General features: G+C 51.3%; 1 protein-coding gene across 1 annotated transcript in view; it reads left to right on the top strand.

Moving 5' to 3' along the window:
• LOC140902939 (uncharacterized) overlaps positions 1 to 22960 on the top strand; it is a 53466-nt gene that overhangs the window by 854 nt on the left and 29652 nt on the right. Inside the window, exons 2-4 of the mRNA XM_073323521.1 lie at positions 19885 to 20008; positions 20347 to 20431; positions 21683 to 22036. Of these exons, the coding sequence (XP_073179622.1) occupies positions 19885 to 20008; positions 20347 to 20431; positions 21683 to 22036 (563 nt within the window). The remainder of the gene's footprint in view (positions 1 to 19884; positions 20009 to 20346; positions 20432 to 21682; positions 22037 to 22960) is intronic.

Below are 22960 nucleotides of genomic sequence, written 5' to 3'. Positions count from 1 at the left end.
GTTTTAATTTCTGCAAAACAAATATTCCAAAAATTTTACTGCAATACATTTCCCACAAAAGTAAAAAAACAAAATTTCCTATGAAACATTCCAAAATTTCTCATGGAAAATTACTTTTAAAAAAATCAAAACGACCCTGACAAATTGGAGAATTCATCTGAAATCCACAAGATGAAATTCCAGAAAGACAAGTGCAAAGTACTGAACTTCGGAAGGGAAAATCAGATGCACAACAACAAAACTGGGACTGACCGGCCCAGCGGTCACACTGCTGAAAAGGGTCTGGGGGTGATAGTGAATCACAAACTGAAGGCAACGCAGTTGCAGAAAGGGCTAGTATCTTTCTAGGGTGTATTATCAGGAGGATTGTATGTAAGACACAGGAGGTAACGGTCCCGCTCTGTTTGGCACTGTTGAGATCCCAGCTGGGGTATTGGGTCCAGTTCTCGGTGCTGCACTGTATGACTGGTATGGACAAACTCGCCAGAGACCAAAGGAGAACAACAAAAATGATCAAAGGTTTAGAAAACCTGACCTGTGGGGAAAGGTGAAAACCCTGGGCATGTTTAGCAATCCTGTCCTCCAAACACTTGCAACCCCTCCCAGCTTGGTGTCTGCAGATTTTATAAGCATCCTCTCCACACCATTGACCGAGAGTAACAGACACACGTCCAGTGCAATCCATTTGGCATGTGAGTGTTAGCACGGCCCTGTCTAGAGAGTCAAATGCTTTTTCTAATACCATTTTACCTGTTTTTCCCCTAAAGGGGCAGCAGGTGCTATGCATTAATGGGGATAATGTCAGACCATGTGACCACACTGGTTTGATCCTAGGTCTGTGCAAAAAAAAAAAAATGGTAGAATCAGCCAACCATAAGAAAATCTGTTTTATTTGGCGGGGCTGGATTTCAGGAACTCCTTGTTCAAATGACCCCAGATTTGGGTCACTAACCCTACCCGGTGTCCCCTTGAGGCGTACAAAATTTCAAAGCAATCTGGGCAACCAAATGGATTTCAGAACACTTAGAAGAGTTGACTGCTAAGCACAAAGCTGTTCTCAACCAAGTGAAACTAGCAAACCACAAGGGCCTCAGGCTCCAGGTTGTGGGAATAGCCAAACAAGCGCAGCTATCAGCGGACCAGCTCTACAGGGAAGACGTTAAGAGCATTTCTACAGAACCCAGTGCTCTCCAAGCCAGGTCAGCTCATCTGCTCTTCCCATGCTCCTTGCAGATGGAGATGAGTTACTGATTGGGAGTCCAAGCACAGAGGTGTAATTAATCAGGCAGAGTATATGACCTTTGGGTACCAAAGATTTACCAGAAATTGCATGATAGCCAGGAGAGAATTCCAGCTTGGCTTCCATTAATCCAAAGAGGGTAGGACTGGAATAGCCAAAGACCACAGTCAAGCAGGTCTTGGCATCTGTGTGACATTCTGTTCCTTGAGGGAACACCCTGTACCCCCATGTTCATCCTTATAATATGATTGTGTGGTATCCAATGCAAAGTTTGTCATGTCGGGTGTCTTCAGAAGGCTCATGATGCACTGAGCATTGTTGTTATAGTAATGTTATAGGTTGTAATTTCATGTATATTGTTATGAGGCTGCAAATGTGTCCTCATGGCTTAAAACTCTCCAAAAGCAGAGGAGCAGTTCACATCTCATCAGGGCATGGATGGGACAAACCCAGCCCAGCCTCACAGGAACAAAGGACACTGGCCTAGGCAGCAACAAAGGATCTGTTGGACTCTCCAGTGAGTCACCTCCCTTCCTTTGGTCAGTTGGGGACTGCGATGAGGTAATGCTCACCTGACTCTGAAAAGGGGGAGCAAAGCCAATAGGGAAGAAAGAACATGATAAAAGGCAGAGAGTTTGCCATGCTCTTCCTCCTCCATCTACAGACATCACCACCAAACAACTGAAGCGCTGATCAAAGGGGAGAGCCTGGCTGAAGGGCAACCAGCCAGCCTGTGGTGAGAAGCATCTAAGTTTGTAAGGGCATTGAAAGTGTTAAGATCAGCTTAGAATGCGTTTTGCTTTTATTTCATTTGACCAAATCTGACTTGTACTTTGACTTATAATCACTTAAAATCTCTTTTGTAGCTAATAAATTTGTTTGTTTTATTCTACCTGAAGCAGTGCATTTGGTTTGAAGCGAGTCAGAGACTCCTCTTGGGATAACAAGCCTGGTACATATCAATTTCTTTGTTAAATTGATGAATTCGTATAAGCTTGCAGCATCCAGCAGGTATAACTGGACACTGCAAGACGGAGGTTCCTAGGATTGTATCTAGGACCGGAGATACTGGCTAGTGTCATTCGTGTGCACAATCCAAGCAGCGGCTGGCCAAAAGTGCCCAGTCACGTAGCTGGGAGCAGCTTACATGCCAGAGGCTGTGTGTGAACAGCCCAGGAGTGGGGGTTCTCAAAGCAGAGCAAGGTAAGGCTGGCTTGCAGTGTCGAGGATTGAAGTGACCTAGCAGATCACCGGTCCAGATAACACCAGAGGAACGTCACAATCTGCGTAAAGGAAGAGCCAGGATCCCTCATGGCCAAATCCCAGGAGTAATCAAGGCCTGGCAGTATCATATGTCAGCCCAGTGCATGTAGTCTTTGTTCCAGAGAAGCCGGGAGTACAACCCGATGGGAGGAGACGATGCCCTCGGACTGACAGGAAAGGTCAGTTCAAATGCTGACCCCCTATATAAAGAATTATAACCCAGATGAATGAAGAAGAGGAAAAAAGAATTAAAGAACAAGTGAGTGTGTGACTGACCCCCTATGGGGAGAGACAAGGGGAGGGAAATGGAATACATAGTAGCAGGTAAAGGTTAAAGGCAATGTGGTCTTGGGGCTAAAACACTGGGCTGGGAGTCAGGAGACATAGGTTTTAGACTCAGCTCTCTTGCGTGACCTTGGACCTTTCCTTCTTAGTTTCTCTTCCTGTCCTTTGTCTATTTTGATTGTAAGTTCTTCTGGATACTGTGTCTGTGCAGCACCAGGCACGACAGGTCCCCGATCTGACCTTCTGGCAAACACAGGCTAGGGACACCATCCCTGCCCATCCTGGCTAATAGCCATTGATGGACCTATCCTCCAGGAACTTATTTAGTTCTTTTCTGAACCCTGTTATGGTCTTGGCCTTCACAACATCCTCTGGCAAGGAGTTCCACAGGTTGACGGTGCATTGTGTGAAGAAATACTTCCTTTTGTTTGTTGTAAACCTGCTCCCTATTAATTTCATTTGGTGGCCCCTAGTTCTTGTGTTATGAGCATGGGCAGCACGTGACTCCTCCATCTGGGGAGGCTGGGTGCACCCGGGCCGTGACTCCGCTCCGAGGCCTACCCCTGCTCAGTCGCCATCTCTGAAAGGCCTTCCAATGCTCCGCCCCTGCCTACCCCCCCCCCACACTGCTCGTGCCTCTTCACCCAGACACACACCTCCCGCCCCCAGCCAGCTCACCACTCGCATGCGCGCATCTCTTCACCCCCTCCCCCGGCCTCCCTCCCTGCCCGCCCACCGGCTGACCAGCCGGCCGGTTGCTCACTGCCCGCGCACCCCTCTTCACCCCTCCCTCAAGACCCCCATGCCAGTGGAGTGGGGCAGAAAGAGACAGAGGGAAGGTGGGGCCTCGGACAAGCAGGAGCGGGGCCTCGGGGCGGGGCACCCACTCTTTCAGCAGCTGTGGTCTCCAAAGGTGGTGGGCCCGCTGTCTGGGGAGGCTTAGCTTCCCCTGGCCGCTTCTACTCGCCGCCTCTGGTTATGAGGGGTCAATGACACTTCTCTATTTACTTTCTCCACACCAGTCATGATTTTATTTTTATAGACCTGTATCAGATCCCCCCTTAATCGTCTCTTCTCCAAGTTGAACAGTCCCAATCTTCTTAATCTCCCCTCATACGGCAGCCGTTCCGTACCCTTCATCATTTTTATTGCCCTTTTCTAAAACGTTTCCAATTCCAATAAATCTTTTTTGAGATGGGGCAACCACATCTGCAGGCAGTGTTCAATATGTGGGCGTACCATGGATTTATTCAGGGGCATTAAGATATTTTCTGTCGTCTTATCTCTCCCGTTCCTAATGGTTCCTAGCATTCTGTTCGCTTTTTTGACTGATGCTGCACGTTGAGCTAGGGTTGCCAACTTTCCGATCTCACAAAACCGAACACCATTGCCCCGCCGCTTCCCCACCCCTTTCCTGAGGCCCCACCCCTGCCCACCCCCTGCTCACTCCATCCCCCCTCCCTCCATCGCTCGCTCTCCCCCACCTTCACTGACTCGCTCATTTTCACTGGGCTGAGGCAGAGGGTTGAAGTGTGGGAGGGGTGAGGGCTCAAGTTGGGGGTGCGGGCTTTGGGGTGCGGGCAGGGATGAGGGGTTTGGGGTACAGGAGGGGGCTCAGGACTGGGGCAGGGGGCTGTGGTGCCCGCCCCACGCCAACCGGACTTTTAACGGCCCGGTCAGCAGTACTGAGCAGAGCCACCAGGGTCCCTTTTTGACCACGCGTTGCAGTTGAAAACCGCACACATGGCAACCGTACATTGAGTGGATGTTTTCAGAGAACCGTCCACAATGACGCCAAGATCTCTTTCTTGAGTGGTGACAGCTAATTTAGACCCCATTGTTTTATATGTACAGTTGGGATTGTAACAAGGAGTCCAGTGGCACCTTAAAGACGAACAGATTTATTTGGGCATAAGATTTTGTGGGTAAAAACCCACTTCTTCAGATGCATGGAGTGAACATTACAAATGCAGGTATTTTTATACTGACACATGAAGAGAAGGGAGTTACCTTACAAGTGTAGAACCAGTGTTAACAGGGCCAATTCAATCAGGGTGGATGTAGTCCACTCCCAATAATCGATGAGGAGGTGTCAATTCCAGGAGAGGCAAAGCTGCTTTTGTAGTGAGCCAGTCACTCCCAGTCCCTGTTCAAGCCCAAATTAATGGTGTTAAATTTGCAAATGAATTTTAGTTCTGCCGGTATTAATTTTTAGAATCCTTGCTGTCCCCCACCTTCTGCACTTGACAACATCCCAGTACAGAGAGCGACTGGGATGACTTAACTCCATCGTCCCGTGGCTACCCACCGGCTGAGGGCTATTCCCCACACCCCTTGCCCTGCATTTGTCTGGTTCTGGAACCATTCTAGCCCATTGTCCAAGGGTCTCCTGCCCAGGCCCCATCACCAGGCACACCATGAGATTGGCATTTTGCCCCTGATCTTGCCTAAGGGCACCTGCTTAAAGATTTCCAGCTCCCAGCTGCCACCTTGCTTGGGTAGAGACTGGTGTCTCCCTCCCGACCAGAGGCCTTAGCTTTGCCATCCCGCTGCACCTCAGTGTGTCTTCCCTGTTCCCCAACCCACCTGCTGCGCCCGTGGTCACCCCTTCTCCAGAAGCTCCAGCACCAAACGTCTCTGCCCAGCCTTCGCACAGCAAGAGCCACTTCTCCTTTGGGTAAAAGCTTACGGAGAAACCATCAAAACCTGACAGACATTCCCGTCCATGTGCAACAAGCTGACCAGCACCTGCTTGGCGGTCTTAGGCAGCTTCAAGAGGCCAAAGTCTTTCCAACTCCATTTTGGGGTGGACCCCTCCCCATGAATCTTTTGTCACCTTAAATACAGGCCAGGCCATGCAGGCTCCTTCCCCACCACCGAGCTTTTACCACTCAGCTTCTTCCAGCTGAGCTACCACCTGTAGCACCAGTTGCTTGAATTTACAGCCCCCCAGGAAGGGCGCCACTGACCCACTCCCGGAATATGGGCTACTCTGGTACTTCCAGGAACAGCGTGAGCTTGCCCACTGCCGGCGTGGCCACACCCCCACTGGCGTGAACCTATCCACTGCTGGTGTGACCCTGCTCCCTCATCTGACTAACCCTGCCCACACCAGTATGTCTCCTATCGCCACCTGAATGACCCCTGACCCTGCCAGTGTGGCCCTGCCCCTCATAGGCATGATCCAACTCTCACCTTAATGACCCCACTCCTGCTCCTATTGGCATGACCCCCGTCATAAATATAAAGGGAAGGGTAACCACCTTTCTTTATACAGTTCTATAAAATCCCTCCTGGCCAGAGGCAAAACCCTTTCACCTGTAAAAGATTAAGAAGCTAAGGTAAACTTGCTGGCACCTGACCAAAATGACCAATAAGGGGACAAGATACTTTAAAATCTGGACGGGGGGAAAACAAAGGGTTCGGTCTGTCTGTGGGATGCTTTTGCCAGGAACAGATCAGGAATGCAGCCTTACAACTCCTGTAAAGTTAGTAAGTAATCTAGCTGGAACATACGTTAGATTTCCTTTTGTTTAATGGCTGGTAAAATAAGCTGTGCTGGAGGGAATGTATATTCCTGTTTTTGTGTCTTTTTGTAACTTAAGGTTCTGCCTAGAGGGATTCTTTCTGTTTTGAATCTGATTACCCTGTAAGGTATTTACCATCCTAATTTTACAGAGGTAATTCTTTTACCTTTTCTTTAATTACAATTCTTCTTTTAAGAACCTAATTAAGTTTTCATTGTTCTTAAGATCCAAGGGTTTGGGTCTGTGTTCACCTGTACCAATTGGTGAGGATTATTATCAAGCCTTCCCCAGGAAAGGAAGTGTAGGGCTTGGGGGGAGGGGAGGATATTTTGTGGGAAGACGTCTCCAAGTGGTCTCTTTCCCTGTTCTTTGTTTAAAACGCTTGGTGGTGGCAGCATACGGTTCAAGGCCAAGGCAAAGTTTGTACCTTGGGGAAGTTTTTAACCTAAGCTGGTAAGAATAAGCTTAGGGGGTCTTTCATGCAGGTCCCCACATCTGTACCCTAGAGTTCAGAGTGGGGAAGGAACCTTGACAGCCCCCCATGCCAACATGACCCTGCCCATGCCAACATGACCCCACCCCCCACTGGCATGACCCTACCCCTCACCTGAATAGCTATTGATGGACCTATCCTCCAGGAACTTATCTAGTTCTTTTTTGAACCCAGTTATAGTTTTGGCCTTCACAGCATCCCCACCCCTGGCGACAAGTTCCACAGGTTGACTGTGCGTTGTGTGAACAAATACTTCCTTCTGTTTGTTTTAAACCTGCTGCTCATTAATTTCATTGGGTGACCCCTAGTTCTTGTGCTATGGGAAGGAGTAAATAACACATCCATATTCACTTTCTCCGCACCCGTCATGCTTTGTAGACCTCGATCAGATCCCCCCCTTAGGCGTCTCTTTTCCAGGCTGAACAGTCCTAGTCTCTTGAACCTCTCCTCCTACGGGAGCTGTGCCTTACTTTGAATCTGTGAGTTTCTCTTTATTAAATAGACTTTTGTTTATTTTTAACCCCGGGTGGATCTGGGGTGCAAACTGTATGGGCCAGAGTGAAGTGATAGCAGGGGGCTGATTCCACCCCTCCGGGGGTGACGAACCAAGGGGAAAAGTCCGACTGGCTGGGAACTCACAGTGGAAGGATTCGGAGACACACCGGACTGGAAGGCCAGTTGAGGTCATCCTACAAGGGGCAGCCAAGCTGTCTGGAGCCAGGGTGAAACCTTTATGCTTGTGGGCGGGGTACTGGTGTCAGGGCTCTGAGCCATGGGAGCAGAGCATTAAGCCACCTAAAGTTCCAAAGCAGGTGGCAAGAAACCCCGTTCCTGGTGTGGGGGAATCCCCTAAACAGTGACCCTGAAGAAGAGCTCTGGGAAGCTCCAAAGCATGTCCCTGTCACCAGGAAAAGTCGGTTCCATAAAAGCTATTCCCTCAGCCTGCTTGTCTCTCTACGATCCTGGGACCAACACGACGACAGCAGCAAGAGAAATTAGCAGCATCCCAGGTCAAAATATGCATCTGTAGATTCCTAAAATCAAATTCTGATGTGTTCTCCGGCAGCATTTTTCTTCCTCAGCCTGTCTGTCACTTTCTGTTCTTCCGAAGGCCCGACTTCATTTGCGACATCGCGGATGCCACAGTATCAATGCCTGGAACACACGAACAGCTAAAGTGACTGGACTCAGTTCCTGCATCCGTGGTGTTAAGACGGTTAGTCCTCTGAATTTGCTATTGTTCCAGGCACTTTTGTTTTCGTGGGTGTAATTGTGAAGGAGCAGAGAGACTGCCGTCTGGCACATCAGGGGTTAAAGAAAACCTGTGGGTTCAGCTAGCCCCCCCCACATCATACCTGCAGCCAATGCCAGGCCTGGAGGAGGAAGAAAAGAAGGGAGCCCCCCTCAGTCAGGGGCTGACTGGCGAAGAGGCAGGAACCCACTGTTTGCCTGCCGGAAGGCAGGGACTGGCACCCTGCCAGTCACAGGAAATGAGTATGTTTCCCCCCTGCTAAGGGGAACCTACAGCTAAGCTAACTGGACTAATGAGGCCATGCCCCGAACTTATGGACTTGCATAGGGAGCAGCCCAGGAAAGTGTCCTGAATGCCCCCCTCATGGCTGGGAGAAAGATCCAGTCCCGCTACTTAGAGGTGTGAGCAGCTCAGGACCCTGGGCCAGGAACTGAGGGAAAAGGAGGGGTCAGGCCCCCCTCCTTCTGCCAGGTGAGGGTCAGGTGCTGGAGGTTCATCCTGAGATGGAATGGGAAGAGGCGACTCAGGGTCACGTTTCCCCCTCCCCCGCCCCAACCAAGTGGTGACGGGTGACTTGGCTGTGATAAGCCCTGAAAGGGAAACAAAGTCGGGGCAGAGATCCCACTGCCCAGCGACCCCAGAGATCCTGGCCGCAGCCCCGGCTCCAGAACCCCAGGGGAAAGCTCACTGCTGACCGGGCCGTTGACTGTCCGGTTGGTGGTGCGGCCGCACTAGGCAGAGGGGTTGGGTCAGGCATGCCCGGCTCCTAGCCTTAGGGGTGGCCAGGGGCGTCCGCACGCTGCCCTGTTCCCTGCCCGCAGGCGCGGCTCCCATTGGCTGGGTCAGGGCAGGGGCAGAGCTCGCATGACTCCTGAGCGCTCGGCAGACGGCTGATGAGGAGTCGTGGCCCGCCCCTCTCTCCTCATGCTCCTCGCGTGGCTGGGCTTGCGTTCGGGCACCGGCTCCTGCGGCGAACCACGGGCAATCTGTCGCCCCATCGCCGGCACCCAGGAGTTCGAGGTACGTGTATCCCCCTCTCTGAGTGCTGGAATGGGGCTTCACCCCCATCACTGCACCCCCCCCGTCCCCTTGCACCCCCATCCCTCCCTGTCCACCCACCGCATTCCCATCCCTCCCCGTCCCATCCTGTCCTGCCTCCCCACCTACCCATCCCAGCCCTGTACCCCTTACAGCGGTCTCCCACCCATCCTCTCCACCTCCCCGAGCCACCACCCCCATGTCCCTCACCCCCCACAGCTCTGCACCCCATTCACCTCCATACACTGCTGCACTCCCAATATGTCCATATACAGCCTGTGCCCCCCACATCCTCATGCACCTGTAGCCTTCTGCCTCACCCTGCATCCCCATCCATCGCACATACCCTCCTCTTTCCTTCATTGCCCCCTCTCACCCCCACCCTGCTTTCATCCTTGGCCTCTTTCCCTCCCCATCCTCTCTCCTCTCCTCTCCCCCCTCCCCGCCATTTTTTCCCCTCCAACCCGCCCTCCTCCCTTCCCGGCTGGGTGATTTAGGCAGCCCATGGAAAAGTGTCTGTGAAAAGTGTCTCTGTGCAGACAAGTGTGTGCATGCATGCATTGTATGTGTGTAAGAGACTGTGTGTCTTTGTGTAGGGAGGTGTGCGTATTGCTGCATGTGTGTATACCTGTGTGAATAAAACTTGCAGCCTAACTCTTTGACTGTTATTCCTTTTGCCGGCTTGTGCACAAAAAAATTGACATAAAATGTGTGTATTAATTTCTTAACAAGTGTTTAAAAGAGGTTACTCTAAAAGAAATGTATTATTTTTTTAAAAGTGAATGTTGTTGACTAGTAATTGCAGAAGAGCCAATGCATCATACCTTTCTCCCCACCTTTGTCGAGCTACATTATAAACTCTTTGTTGCAGACTCTCTCTATTTACGTGTGTGTCCAGCACCTACCACCCTAGAGCCCTGATCTTAGCTGGGGTCTCTAGGCACGAAACAACAATTGTAATATTAAATACTGTAATGTGGAAGTATATGTGTTAGTCCATACTAGATGTGTACCCATGAATACACGTGTGTATCTGCATGTAGGTGTGGGAGTCAGTTTCTACAGATTTATTTATATAGGTATCTGGACAGGTGTGCATTTCTGTGTCTGTGCTCTGTGGATTTGTATTTGGGCTTCAGGAGTGGGCCTTTAATCGACCCATTGCAGCTGTGATACTGTGTGGTCCTCATTCCACACACAAAATTATGATAACTTGAGTGAACAAAACACATGGAGCCGGTTATGAAAAATGGGAAGAGAGGCGGGAAAGAATCATGAAAAACTTCGTGAAATTTCCTTTTTTTTAAATTGCCCTTTTTGACTATTTCGTGGCCAGGTCTAGCATCCTGTAACAAATAAAACCTGAACTTGGCATAATACATCTGTCAAAACAACAAATGACTGTTTGGGTCTTGCAGTACAAATGAGCATGTGAGAGAGGGTGGGGGCGAGCAAGGGATGCAGGGTCTGGGGGGCCTCGGGGATGGGGCGGGGCAGTGAGTGGGGCAAGGGTGTTCTGTTTTCTGGAATTAGATCCAGAGATCCACGATCAGTGGCTCTCAAACTTTTTTACCAGTGACCCCTTTCACATAGCAAACCTCTGAGTATGACCCCTCCCCCCCTTATGAATTAAAAACCTTTTTTTATATATTTAACACCATTATAAATGCTGGAGGCAAAGCAGGGTTTGGGGTGGAGGTTGACAGCTCATAACCCCCACCCATGTAATAACCTCAGGACCCCCTGAGGGGTCCCGACCCCCAGTTTGAGAACCCCTGCCCTAGATCCAGAGAGCCTGATGCTGGGACCCGGGCTTGTATGGAGGGTCCTGCCTGCAGCCTCCTTCCTTCAGGGGCTGCTGCGAACTGCAGCTGCGGGCAACCCTCCAGCTTCCTCCCCCACCCTCTTCCCCCACCTCCCTGCGGGGCCCAGCGGCCCCTAGTGGCGGCCAGCAGCTCTGCAGCCCATTTCTGTGGAGGAAAAGGAAATTCTGTGCAAAAAACGTTAATTGCTGCGTGCGCAGTGATACAAAATTCCCCCAGGTTAGCCGGTGCCTTGTACCATCCTCACTGCCAGAGACAGGATACCAGGCTAGATGGACCTTTTGGTCTGAGCCAGCGTGGCTGGGGCGGGGGATATTCCCCATGCTGCAGCCTCCCCCATCTCACCCTCTGCACCCTATGTGATGCTGGCAGATGAGGCGAGCCCCAGGGCCCGCTGAATGCTTACAGATGCATGGCTGGAAGCTAGGCCGATTCACTTGGGTATTAGTATGGATCTAAGTGATTGTGAGATGTATAAGAGTAGTTAGTGTTTTAAACAGCATGAAAACGAATGGGGTGTGACATGCCTTGCTTTTACTTATCTGTACCCCGTTATAATGTAACCGCAAACATTTACATGGGGTACATCCCTGTAACTAAATAACCCACCCAACCAGAAAGATGCCTTGTGGAATGGGTTGCCAACTTTCTAATGGCTGACAACTGGATTCCTGAGGCCCCGCCCCCTACTCTGCCTCTTCTCTGAGGCCCCGCCCCTCACTCCGCCTCTTCCCCGGGCCCTGCCCCCTACTCCACCTCTTCCCCCGAGACCCTACCCCACTTGCTCCTTTCCCCACCCCTTTCCTCATCTCTGGGTAGTCTCCACCTCCCTCCTCACCAGCTGGCCTGCCTAGCTGCTGCAGCCTGAAAAGGAACCTGTCTGCAGGTAGAAGACAGCCCCTGTTGAGCAGGGCCTGCTACGCGTTAATGACCTGGCACCTCCCCCTGCCCTGCAGTCACCGGATGTTCAGTGTTTGGTCAGGTTTCAGAGCAGCAGCCGTGTTAGTCTGTATGCGCAAAAAGAAAAGGAGGACTTGTGGCACCTTAGAGACTAACCAATTTATTTGCGCGTGAGCTTTCGTCAGTACATCTGACCGGACGCTGCCAGGTCCCCTTTTTGACCGGACGTTCCAGTCGAAAACCAGACACCTGGCAACCTTATGGAAATTAAGCACTGTAACAGAGAAGGGCTAATTTCAAAGCAAGTGGGTGCTGTGTGTGATGATCGGAGGTCAAAGCCTCTAGATGCGTTCCTGTCGCTCCATCCTCAAGGGAAGAGCCCACATGGGTGGTAACCCTGTCAGCTTGTTTTCCTTGTATGGATTCAGGGAAAGATTCTGCATCTCTGGACTGTTTGGATTCTAATGACGCAATAACCGAACGAGAAGACGGAAATCCCCATGGTTATTCTGGGCAGTCCTGAGAGACTTCTGTGTGACTAGCAGTTTACTACCTCTCTGCTACCATTGGGAATTACAGACTGTCTCACTTCTCCATATATTGAACCTGCTTTAACCTCTCAGCAACTCCCCTTTCTTTTCTTAGCTAATAAGCCTTTCGTTAGTTTACGCTAGAATTGGCTACAGGTGTTGTCTTTGGGAGAAGATCTAAGCCAGGGGATTTCAACCTTTTTACATTTGTTGACCCCTAAAAAATTCTGAATGGTGGTGTGGCCCCCTTTGGAAATCTTAGACCCTGTCTGCGGCTCCCCCGGGATCCACGGACTGCTCTAGAAGAAAAGGAGGACTTGTGGCACCTTAGAGACTAACCAATTTATTTGAGCATGAGCTTTCGTGAGCTACAGCTCACTTCATCGGATGCATACTGTGGAAACTGCAGAAGACATTATATACACAGAGACCATGAAACAATACCTCCTCCCACCCCACTCTCCTGCTGGTAATAGCTTATCTAAAGTGATCATAAAGTTGGGCCATTTCCAGCACAAATCCAGGTTTTCTCACCCCTCACCCCCCTCCAAAAACCACACATACAAACTCACTCTCCTGCTGGTAATAGCCCATCCAAAGTGACCACTCTCCCTACAATGTGCATGATAATCAAGGTGAGCCATTTCCAGCACAAATCCAGGTTTTCTCACCCCCCCACACACACACAAACTCACTCTCCTGCTGGCAATAGCTCATCCAAACTGACCACTCTCCTTACAATGTGCATGATAATCAGGGTGGGCCATTTCCAGCATAAATCCAAGTTTAACCAGAACGCCGGGGGGGGTGGTAGAAAAAAACAAGGGGACATAGGCTACCTTGCATAATGACTTAGCCACTCCCAGTCTCTATTTAAGCCTAAATTAATAGTATCCAATTTGCAAATGAATTCCAATTCAGCAGTTTCTCGCTGGAGTCTGGATTTGAAGTTTTTTTGTTGTAAGATAGCGACCTTCATGTCTGTGATTGCGTGACCAGAGAGATTGAAGTGTTCTCCGACTGGTTTATGAATGTTATAATTCTTGACATCTGATTTGTGTCCATTTATTCTTTTACGTAGAGATTGTCCAGTTTGACCAATGTACATGGAAGAGGGGCATTGCTGGCACATGATGGCATATATCACACTGGTGGATGTGCAGGTGAACGAGCCTCTGATAATGTGGCTGATGTTATTAGGCCCTTTGATGGTGTCCCCTAAATAGATATGTGGGCACGGTTGGCAACGGGCTTTGTTGCAAGGATAGGTTCCTGGGTTAGTGGTTCTGTTGTGTGGTATGTGGTTGTTGGTGAGTATTTGCTTCAGGTTGGGGGGCTGTCTGTAGGCAAGGACTGGCCTGTCTCCCAAGATTTGTGAGAGTGTTGGGTCATCCTTCAGGATAGGTTGTAGATCCTTAATAATGCGTTGGAGGGGTTTTAGTTGGGGGCTGAAGGTGACGGCTAGTGGCATTCTGTTATTTTCTTTGTTAGGCCTGTCCTGTAGTAGGTGACTTCTGGGAACTCTTCTGGCTCTATCAATCTGTTTCTTCACTTCCGCAGGTGGGTATTGTAGTTGTAAGAATGCTTGATAGAGATCTTGTAGGTGTTTGTCTCTGTCTGAGGGGTTGGAGCAAATGCGGTTGTATCACAGAGCTTGGCTGTAGACGATGGATCGTGTGGTGTGGTCAGGGTGAAAGCTGGAGGCATGTAGGTAGGAATAGCGGTCAGTAGGTTTCCGGTATAGGGTGGTGTTTATGTGACCATTGTTTATTAGCACTGTAGTGTCCAGGAAGTGGATCTCTTGTGTGGACTGGACCAGGCTGAGGTTGATGGTGGGACGGAAATTGTTGAAATCATGGTGGAATTCCTCAAGGGCTTCTTTTCCATGGGTCCAGATGATGAAGATGTCATCAATATAGCGCAAGTAGAGTAGGGGCGTTAGGGGACGAGAGCTGAGGAAGCGTTGTTCTAAATCAGCCATAAAAATGTTGGCATACTGTGGGGCCATGCGGGTACCCATAGCAGTGCCGCTGACATGGCTGTTACTCTGAGGACTGCTCTAGGGTACCATTGGATTTAGGGTGAGTGACTGGTCTCTTGGGCCTAGGAGCAACCTGGATGTGGTGGTATTTTTGGTGTCGGTCACCACTGATCACTAAATCCAACTTGCCTGGGGGAGAGACGGACTGGAGAGCCCTGGGGAATTGCCTGGGACTCTGCGGTGAGACTGGTGCCGTAATCCAGGTGTTCGCGTTTGTTCCAGGCTGGGTGAAATCTAATTATAAACCACCCCACCCGTTTGGGGTCTTTGCCCTGTGTTCTGACAGTCTGGAATCTGCCCTGAGGCGGGCGGCAATGACACCCTCATCCTGTCACCTGCTTCACCCGCGCCCCCTCTGTCATCCCCTAGGAGCCCCTTTTGTCTGGCCCTCCCTGGCCCAGCCGCATGGCTCCTGGCAGTGGCAGGATCAGCCCCAGGAGCGGCAGGCTGTGAGTGCTGAATCCAGCTGGGAGGAGAGATGGGGGAGGGGAGAGGGAAGTACTGGGGGGGAAGGGGGATGGAGACAGGAGCTGAGGAGGGGTGTGGGAGAGACAGGATGAGAGAGGAGGGGGAGTGAGGGGTAGGAGGGGGAGAAGAGGGCTGGGAGGGGAGCACAATGAGTCATGGAGCAGGGAGGGGATGAACTATTTCATTGGGGGCGTCTCACTTGCAGGACAGTTGAAGTGACACTGAAGCCTAGTGATATTTGCTGAGCTCCTGGAGTCAGGGGAGCGGCTCGGCGCCCACCCGGCTGCAGAGGAAAGCGAGAAGACAAGGCCCAGAAACGAGCAAGCCAACAAAGTTCCCCTGAGCTCGCTGGCCCACACCAAACTCTTCCCCCCCCAACCTCCTGGGGACTGTTCCCCACCACCGGCCTCCGCGTGTTGCACCAGTGGGGACGGGGCCAGGTCTGGGCAGCAACCTGGGGTATTTTGGTGCGTTTCAGTTTCATGACAGCGTGAAAAGGAACCTGAAACCCACCAGAGACGGGGGCGGGGGAGGGTTGTTCAACCCGGCGCGGTTGCGACGCTTCTCTCCAGGGTCACGTTCTCGGAGCTGGCACTTAAAAATGCCTCCACCCTCCCCCAAAACCCCAGCACTCGAGGTAATTCTCCCACATTTCGGCTAGGACGTTCGCCCTTTGGCTCTGCCTGCCAGCTCGTGGCTTCCCGCCCCGGACGGGCCCTCCTCCAGTCCATCCCCAGGACCTTTGCCTCCGAGCCACAGATCCCCCCCTTCCCATTGAGCCTAATGTAGATCAGAGCCACCCCCACCCACAAGTGGGCTGACCTCCTTTCCCCACAGCCCCACGCCTTACTTTGCTCCACGGTGCCCGGGCAACCGTGAAGATGGTTTCCCGTGGTTCCAGTCTAGCCTTTTCCAGCGCACCTGGCCAGGGATTGGTGGGAGGGACAGAGGGGTGCCTGGCCCATATGGGGAGAGCGGTGTCACCCAGCCCTCTCCTCCACCGCTGACTCCCCCATCCCATCCTGGGCTCCCTCTCATTCCCCTTTTCCTAAACTAACCCCACTGGCAACAACAGCGGCTCCTGCGATGGCACCTACCAGGTTGGTCCAAATGGGGGCTGGAGCCGCTGACCGCGGAAGGCGGGTGGACCCTGTGGGGCTCAGGACTCTGCTGTCCTGGATTTGCTCCATGCTTGTCAAATGATTTGCAGGGCTCTAAGCAGGGTCTGAATGAGCTCCCCGACATCTAGTGATGAGCTGGGGCCAAAACCTTGAGGACCAGGCCTTGTTTGCACAGACACGCCCACTCTGCCACAAATCACACTAGTATTGAGGGCAGCGGTGATGAAATGTTGTTATCCCGGTTGTGTGCCCAAAGGGGTGGCAGAACTGTGCTTCGCACGCCCTGATCGAGGGCTTTCACCCTCGACGAACGTGCACTGGCTAAGGCTGTGGGCTCTGCCTAAGTGGCATGGACATTTTTTGATCCTCCCTTTCTGCACTGTTTAAAGACAGAGTTGATTAGACTCGGCTGAGAGTCTTGGGGTTTGTGGCGGGTGATGGCTAGAGCTGAAATCACTGATAACCGGGGCGAAGCATTAAGCCTTATACCCAGGGCTGGTTTTAGGGGTGGGTAGGTTGGGTGACTGCCCAGGGGTGCCCCTCCTTGTTCTGCTGCCATCTGCAGCCCCCCTCCCCCCCCGGCCAAGCTGCTCCCAGGAGCTTCTTGTCCGCTGTGCAGAGGGTTGTGGGGGCTGATTTCAGGCTGTTCTCTCCACCCCTGCCTATGTACCCTGTCTCTGCTGAGCTGGGGTGCGGAACAGGAGTCTGTGCTTGGTACTTATTACTTGGTACTTCCTGTTGAAATGCACAATGTACATGTATTCTCTGGAATTTTATTCTTTCAAACTTCGTTAAGGATTGCAGTGCTGTTATTTTCGGGTTTTGACTGGTCTGTGCATTTCATAATTATATTTCCCCCTAATGCTGAAATTTAATTCTTTGAGTAGCGAGTTCTAAAATGCCTAACCTGTCCTGGCTGGCGTAATTATCATTATTACTGTTATTCCCATATTGTGTTTTGTCATTCCTTATTTAAAACAGTACAATCAAATAATAGTATCCTTCTAGAATGTAACTTTGCTAAGGTGAATACAAGCTAGTGCCAGTTTAAAAAACATTTGCTAAAAACATAACTTTAGATACTGGGCAGATGAAGGTCACTTGTTTTCAAATTGTATTTTTAGTTATATCTGTAAAATAACACGTGGATGGAAAATCAGTGAAATTCCCGGTATGGTACTATGATTGTGATCGGGAAACATAAATGCCAGAATAATTAGAAAAATAAATTCCCGTTTTTAATAAACCCTTAATCATGTATGTTAAAATTAAGTATGTTTTAGTGGAGTGAAAAACAATTGACTAAGATAATGGTAGTAACACAGAGTGTGTCTGTTAGAGAAAGTAAACAGATTTTAATCAGATGTATTTATTTGTATTTATCTCTGCTAAAGATAGTGTATAAAGCAGCGATTCTCAAATGCGACCACAATGGCTGCATGTGGCCACCAGGGGCTTTTCTTGTGGTCACAGCGTCCTGGGGGGCAAAGCAGCCACCCCTCCCCTTCCCTGTTGCTCCTGGATGCGCCATCTTGATGTTGGCCGCTGGGGCTGCCAGCAGGGGTTGGGCCCTGCCATTGCCCCCCTCTGGAGACACCTGGAGCACAACACTGGAGGAGAAGGCAGACTGTGAATTTCCTGCTTTCCCGGGGGTGGTGGGGCTTGGGCTTCAGCCCTGGGATTGTGGGGTGGCAGGCTCTGGCCACAGGGCTTTGGGCTATGGCCCCGGCGCTTCAAGCTCCTTCCGGGGGTCCCATCCCCCGGGCTTCAGGCTCTGGCTCCCTGCTGCCTCCCCCACCTCTCATCGCCCCTGGTCCCTGCTGCCTAACCATCGACCTCCCCATCCAGGGCTTAATTTGTCCCCAGGCTTCCCAAGGCTGAGTTAGTCTGCTGTGAAAAGTGATACCTGTATGTTTGTTAATATCACTTTTCACAGCAGGAAACTTCCTAGCTAGCAATAATTAAATTACAATGATTTTGATGTGCATATGTATTTGTTTTTCCCAAAGTTAATTATTTTAGGGGAAATTATCAGAGCGACCACCAGCCGCACTCTGAGGCCACCAAAAAGTTTGTCATGAGACCCTCTGGTACAAAGTATCAAACGTGTGTTTCTGATATCAGTGTTAAAGCACCAGAACTGATATCTCAAGGTTTGGGATTGGGAATATTTTGCTGTATTATCTCCTGATTGTTCTAAATTTAAATAGAAACTTTAAACGAGGCTTTAATTGGCGTTTGTATATATTTTTGTCTTTCTCTATATAACAATTAGATACAGAGCTCCTGTCAGCTAATTCCTAAGTTGTTATCTGCAAAAGCCCCTAGAGTCTTCAGGTGCCTAAGTAGTCCCTGGAATCATGGTTAAAGTTTCCTTCCACTCCCAAAAATCTGAAATGGAGCCCTGGTGAGCCAGGCCAGAGGGCTGCAGGAGGGCCGTGGGCTCTGGCAAAACACAGCCCCCACGTGACAGCATGAAGCCTTGAGCCACATGCCGAGCACCAGGCATCACAAGCCACAGCAGCAGTGCAGACGTAAGGGTGGCAATACACCACATGCCAGGCCCCCCTTACATCTGCGCTGCTGCTGGCCGCGGCGGCTTCAGAGCTGGGCGCCTGGCCAGCACCCACGGGTATCAGGCCGCACTGCCTGTGCTTAACTTGTGCCAGGGCTGAGCTCTGGCATCTCTTTCAATAAAAAATTAAGCACTGGGAGTAGGCAGTGGGGCCCAGAGGTGATGGGGGAATGGGGAGCCCATGGGAGCCAGGGAAGGGTAATGGGGGGGGCGCCAAAATACAAGTTCACCCAGGGCACCATTTTCCCTAAGGCCGACCTTGCTTACCCCTGCTGCGGTACAATATTCCTGTGGAAGAATCTGCCCTAGCCATGAGGTTTCCCCACTAGCCACTGAAATCCCAGAGAGCCGGGGGGAGCCTCAAGGCACCGAGCGGCAGAGAGGCAGGTGGCGGCAGAGACTGATGGAGCAGGGCCATCTCCGGCACGGCAGACGGCAGCACAGTGGTGACAGCAAAGGAGGCGCTGCTCCACGTTCCCCTCCGGTGGGAGATGAACTCACGTGAACGCACCTCTGACCTTGTCTGACCTGGTCTTCGCGGACCCAGGGCAGCAGCGGTGAGTGGGGTGCGGTTGGGGGGAAGTGGGAGCCGGGTGTTAAAGGGGCATTTGTCCACCAGACTTTCACGCTGCGCGGTGAGAAATTGAGGCCAAGGACGCTGTACTCGGAGGCAGGGGTTTTTGCTGAGCACTGGTTCAGGCTGTCGGGAATCTGGGGCTGGTGTGTATTTCCCCAGATTACTGGTTGGGGGCTCGAGCCGGCTCTGCGCTGGGTTGTTAAGAGGGACCCCTGGATATGGAACCCAACCCTTGTTGCTGCCGACTCCACCTGGCAGCGGGGTTCAGTTACCACAGGATACGCTGTGGTCACAGGCCGTTTAACCCCCCATCCATTGAGGGGTCTGACAGCTCCACGGTGAGAAGCAGCAGGTCCCTCAGAGGCTGCCTGTGCGGATGGGTCAAGGACTAAAGCAAACTGCAGGTGATTCTGTATTTGTTTCGCCTTCCACCCTGGTTACCGGAAATTGGTTACACAGGCTTAGAAGCAGCAGAGGTTTCAGTAAATTTGTCCCGAGGCCAGATCCTCGTGACAGAGATGGGCTGATGGAAACTCCTCGGTCACATGCAGGCATGATGCAATGTTTGGGGACATCTGCAAACCCCTGTGCTTCCCCCAAAGCAATGGGCTGCCGGGAATTCCCTTAGCTCAGCGATTTAAAAACCCAACAAGGAGCGACTGATATTCAGAGCAGGCTTCAGGAGGCCACACTGCCTGTGCCAGACCCCCATTTCCTGACTGCGACTCTCTCTGGGCTCTCTGTCTGCCAGGATCCAGCTGGGCTGCACTGGTGAGTACGTCAGTGACTTGGTTTGCTTGTCCCAGACAGCATCCGCCTGTCTCCACGGTTGGGACAGGATCTGCCCCGTGGCTGAGCGGCGACATCTGATCCAGGCATGGACTGTCTTGACCTCTGATCATGGCCGGGGAGCGGTTGTGGTCCAGCAAGAGGCAGAGGGAGGGGAATGGGGTGTGGAGGTGGGACAGTGGGCTCAGGAGGGTGCTGATATGCTCTGAATGGGGCTGGCTGAGCCAGTACATCCATTAGGAGGTGTCAAAGGGGACCAGCCTTTGCTCGTTGCTGACCTGGGGCCAGGATGAAGTCACTGGTTTGAGTTGGATCCTGCTTGGGAGCTGGGAGATTGGAGGATGGGGGGCGAAACTGTGAAATCAACTTCGTAAGGCGTTGGGGGGGGTCACTTTGCCAATCAGTGTCTGCGCTTCTCTTGCAGGGCAAATCTGAGTCTCTACAGCGTGTAATGTGCCCCGGCCTTTGTTCCCCAATTTTCCTGTTCCTTGTGGGGGGGGCTCATTGGGGTGAGTATCTCACTTGCTAGCCCCTGCTGTCCTGTCCTGTCCTATTTACAAACCACGGGGAGTTTCCCAAGCTCTCTTGTAGCTCCTGAGCTCGGCTTCGGGGCAGACGCTTTAGTGCCCAACAGTGGGGGAAGTGGAGTTATTGAACACTAACAGGAAACTGAGTTGATATTCGTTCAGCTCTCTGAAACAATTTTGATTAAGAAACCTCCTCTTAATCACACCCTGCCCATTTGGTGCCAGAGGGTCATGACTTGATGGTGATATTGAGCGTTTCACGAAAAGCCCAGCTCTTGCTGACTCTCAATTACAGAGGAATTATTTGGTTAAAAACTAAGATTTCCGACCCCACGTTTGTGGAGAAAAGCTTGGAAACCCAAGCAGGCCGGGATGTGGATTTTTGTTGCCAAGAAAAACGTCAGTAGAAAAGTTTGGGGTTTTGCTGAAATTTTTCCTCAGAATTTTTGGGGTGTTTTCATTGAAAACCCTGAAAACTAGAAAACTGAAAATATTTTTGCTTGTGACTGAAATTTGGGGGATTTTGGCTGCCCAAAACCGTTCAACCATTGGGGACTGGGGGGGACATGTGTTCATTTAAACCTCAGAAGCCATTTTTTGTTTGAAAACAACATTTCAGACCAAACTTACAACCCGCTCTAGTGCAAACCCGACCTGGGTGCAACCCGCAGGCTCAGAAGGCCAATGAGCAGAACAGCAAGTGTATTATTAGTTACAATTGCCTGATTTCTAAGCTGAGCTCATGATTTTTGGGGGCCTGAATCTTGAGGGTTTGGGGCAGGTGATATGGAACTCACTGGGCCCCCCAGTGTTCAAACTTCTCCCCAGCCTTTCTGTTTCGGTGTCAGTCATGTCCATGCTAGAGGAGAGAGCATCATGGAGATCCTTTTCTCGTCCCTCTACCAATCTGCCCCATTGCCATATAGGGGGATGGCAGGAGATCAAGCTCTGGAGCCTGTCGAGCCTTCGGCCTCTGCTGCTAAGCAAAGGGCCAGTTGGGAGGGTGGTTTCCTTGGCGTGGACATGTGAGCCACTAACTGACCTAATGGCTGACATGTGAAAGGCTCCATGTCCTGGTCCCTTGAGCATGTCAGCCCATGTCCCCTTTCATCTCTTCCTGCCCCTAAGCTCCCACCCCGTTTGGCGCTAACCCCCTGGGGTTACAGAGGTTCCAGGCAGGGGGAGGCTGGGCAGTGGCCGGGATCTCTGTCCCTGACTCTGTTTCCCTTTCAGGGCTCATCACAGCCGAGTCGCCCATCACTGCTCAGTTCGGGAGGGACGTCACCCTGAGCTGCCTCTTCCAGTCCCAGCCTGGGATGAACCTCCAGCACCTGACCCTCACCTGGCAGAAGGAGTGGGCGGGGACAGAGGACCTGGTGGTTCATAGTCACTATTACGGGAAGGACCAGCTGGTGAAACAGGACGAGGCTTATAGGAACCGGACCTGGCTGGATCCAGAGGGGCTGGCCCGGGGGAACGCGTCCCTGACGCTGAGGGGCGTCCGCACGCAGGATGAGGGTGTCTATCACTGCCACGTCACCTCGGAGCGGGGGACAACTTCGGAGACGAGGCAGGTTACAGTGATGGGTATGTCTCGTTCAACCTGAAGTTTCTCCTAAGGCTCCGTTGCCCTTCGATATCTGACGGGCTGAGGGAGGCTGCACTGGAAGCTGGTTTATTCAGAGATAATCTCCCACCTAACACCTGCAGCATCTTAGCATCGAAATGTGGGGCTGGAAGGGACCTCGAGAGGTCTGCTGTCAGGAACAGAGATTCTAAGATCTCCGACCTACAGCTGATTCCCCAAAGCAGGAGGGTTTGCAGCCCTCGACCATGACTCTGGATGCTTTGCTCCATAGCAATGTCCAATCATTTCTTCAGTCTTTCGGTGCTCCTGGCCTGAGTGATATCCATGGCAAGGAGTTCCATGGGTTAGGCATGTACTGTGGTCGGAGAAATATTGCCTACAATCAGCCTTTACTGTTCTGTCAAACTCCATTTAGGGGTCTGGGGCTCAAAGCAATGTGCCACAGGGCTGAAGGATGGCAGAGATTGGTACTTATCCACAGATTCGGAATTGTGTCCTTCTAGGCTGGCCACCGGCATTCCAGACTCTACAGTTCAGACTGGGACAGGGTGGGTAGAACTAGAGGCAGAAATTGGGGTTCTGTCTCTTAAGCAAGGTAAGCCGTCATGGGATAAGAGGGAAGGTTCTCTGATGGATTGGTAACTGGTTAAAAGACAAGTATCAGAGGGTAGCCGTGTTAGTCTGTATCTACAAAAACAACAAGGAGTCTGGTGGCACCTTAAAGACTAACAGATTTATTTGGGCATAAGCTTTCGTGGGTAAAAAAACCCCACTTCTTCAGATGCATGGAATCTGAAGAAGTGGGTTTTTTACCCACGAAAGCTTATGCCCAAATAAATCTGTTAGTCTTTAAGGTGTCACCAGACTCCTTGTTGGTTTTTTTTGGTTAAAAGACAGGAAACAAAGGTAGGAATAAATGGTCA

This window comes from Lepidochelys kempii, chromosome 24 (assembly GCF_965140265.1).
Source record: "Lepidochelys kempii isolate rLepKem1 chromosome 24, rLepKem1.hap2, whole genome shotgun sequence".
NCBI lineage: Eukaryota > Metazoa > Chordata > Testudines > Cheloniidae > Lepidochelys > Lepidochelys kempii.
The sequence above is the reverse complement of the archived record's forward strand: the minus strand, read 5'-3'. Positions and strand labels throughout refer to the sequence as shown.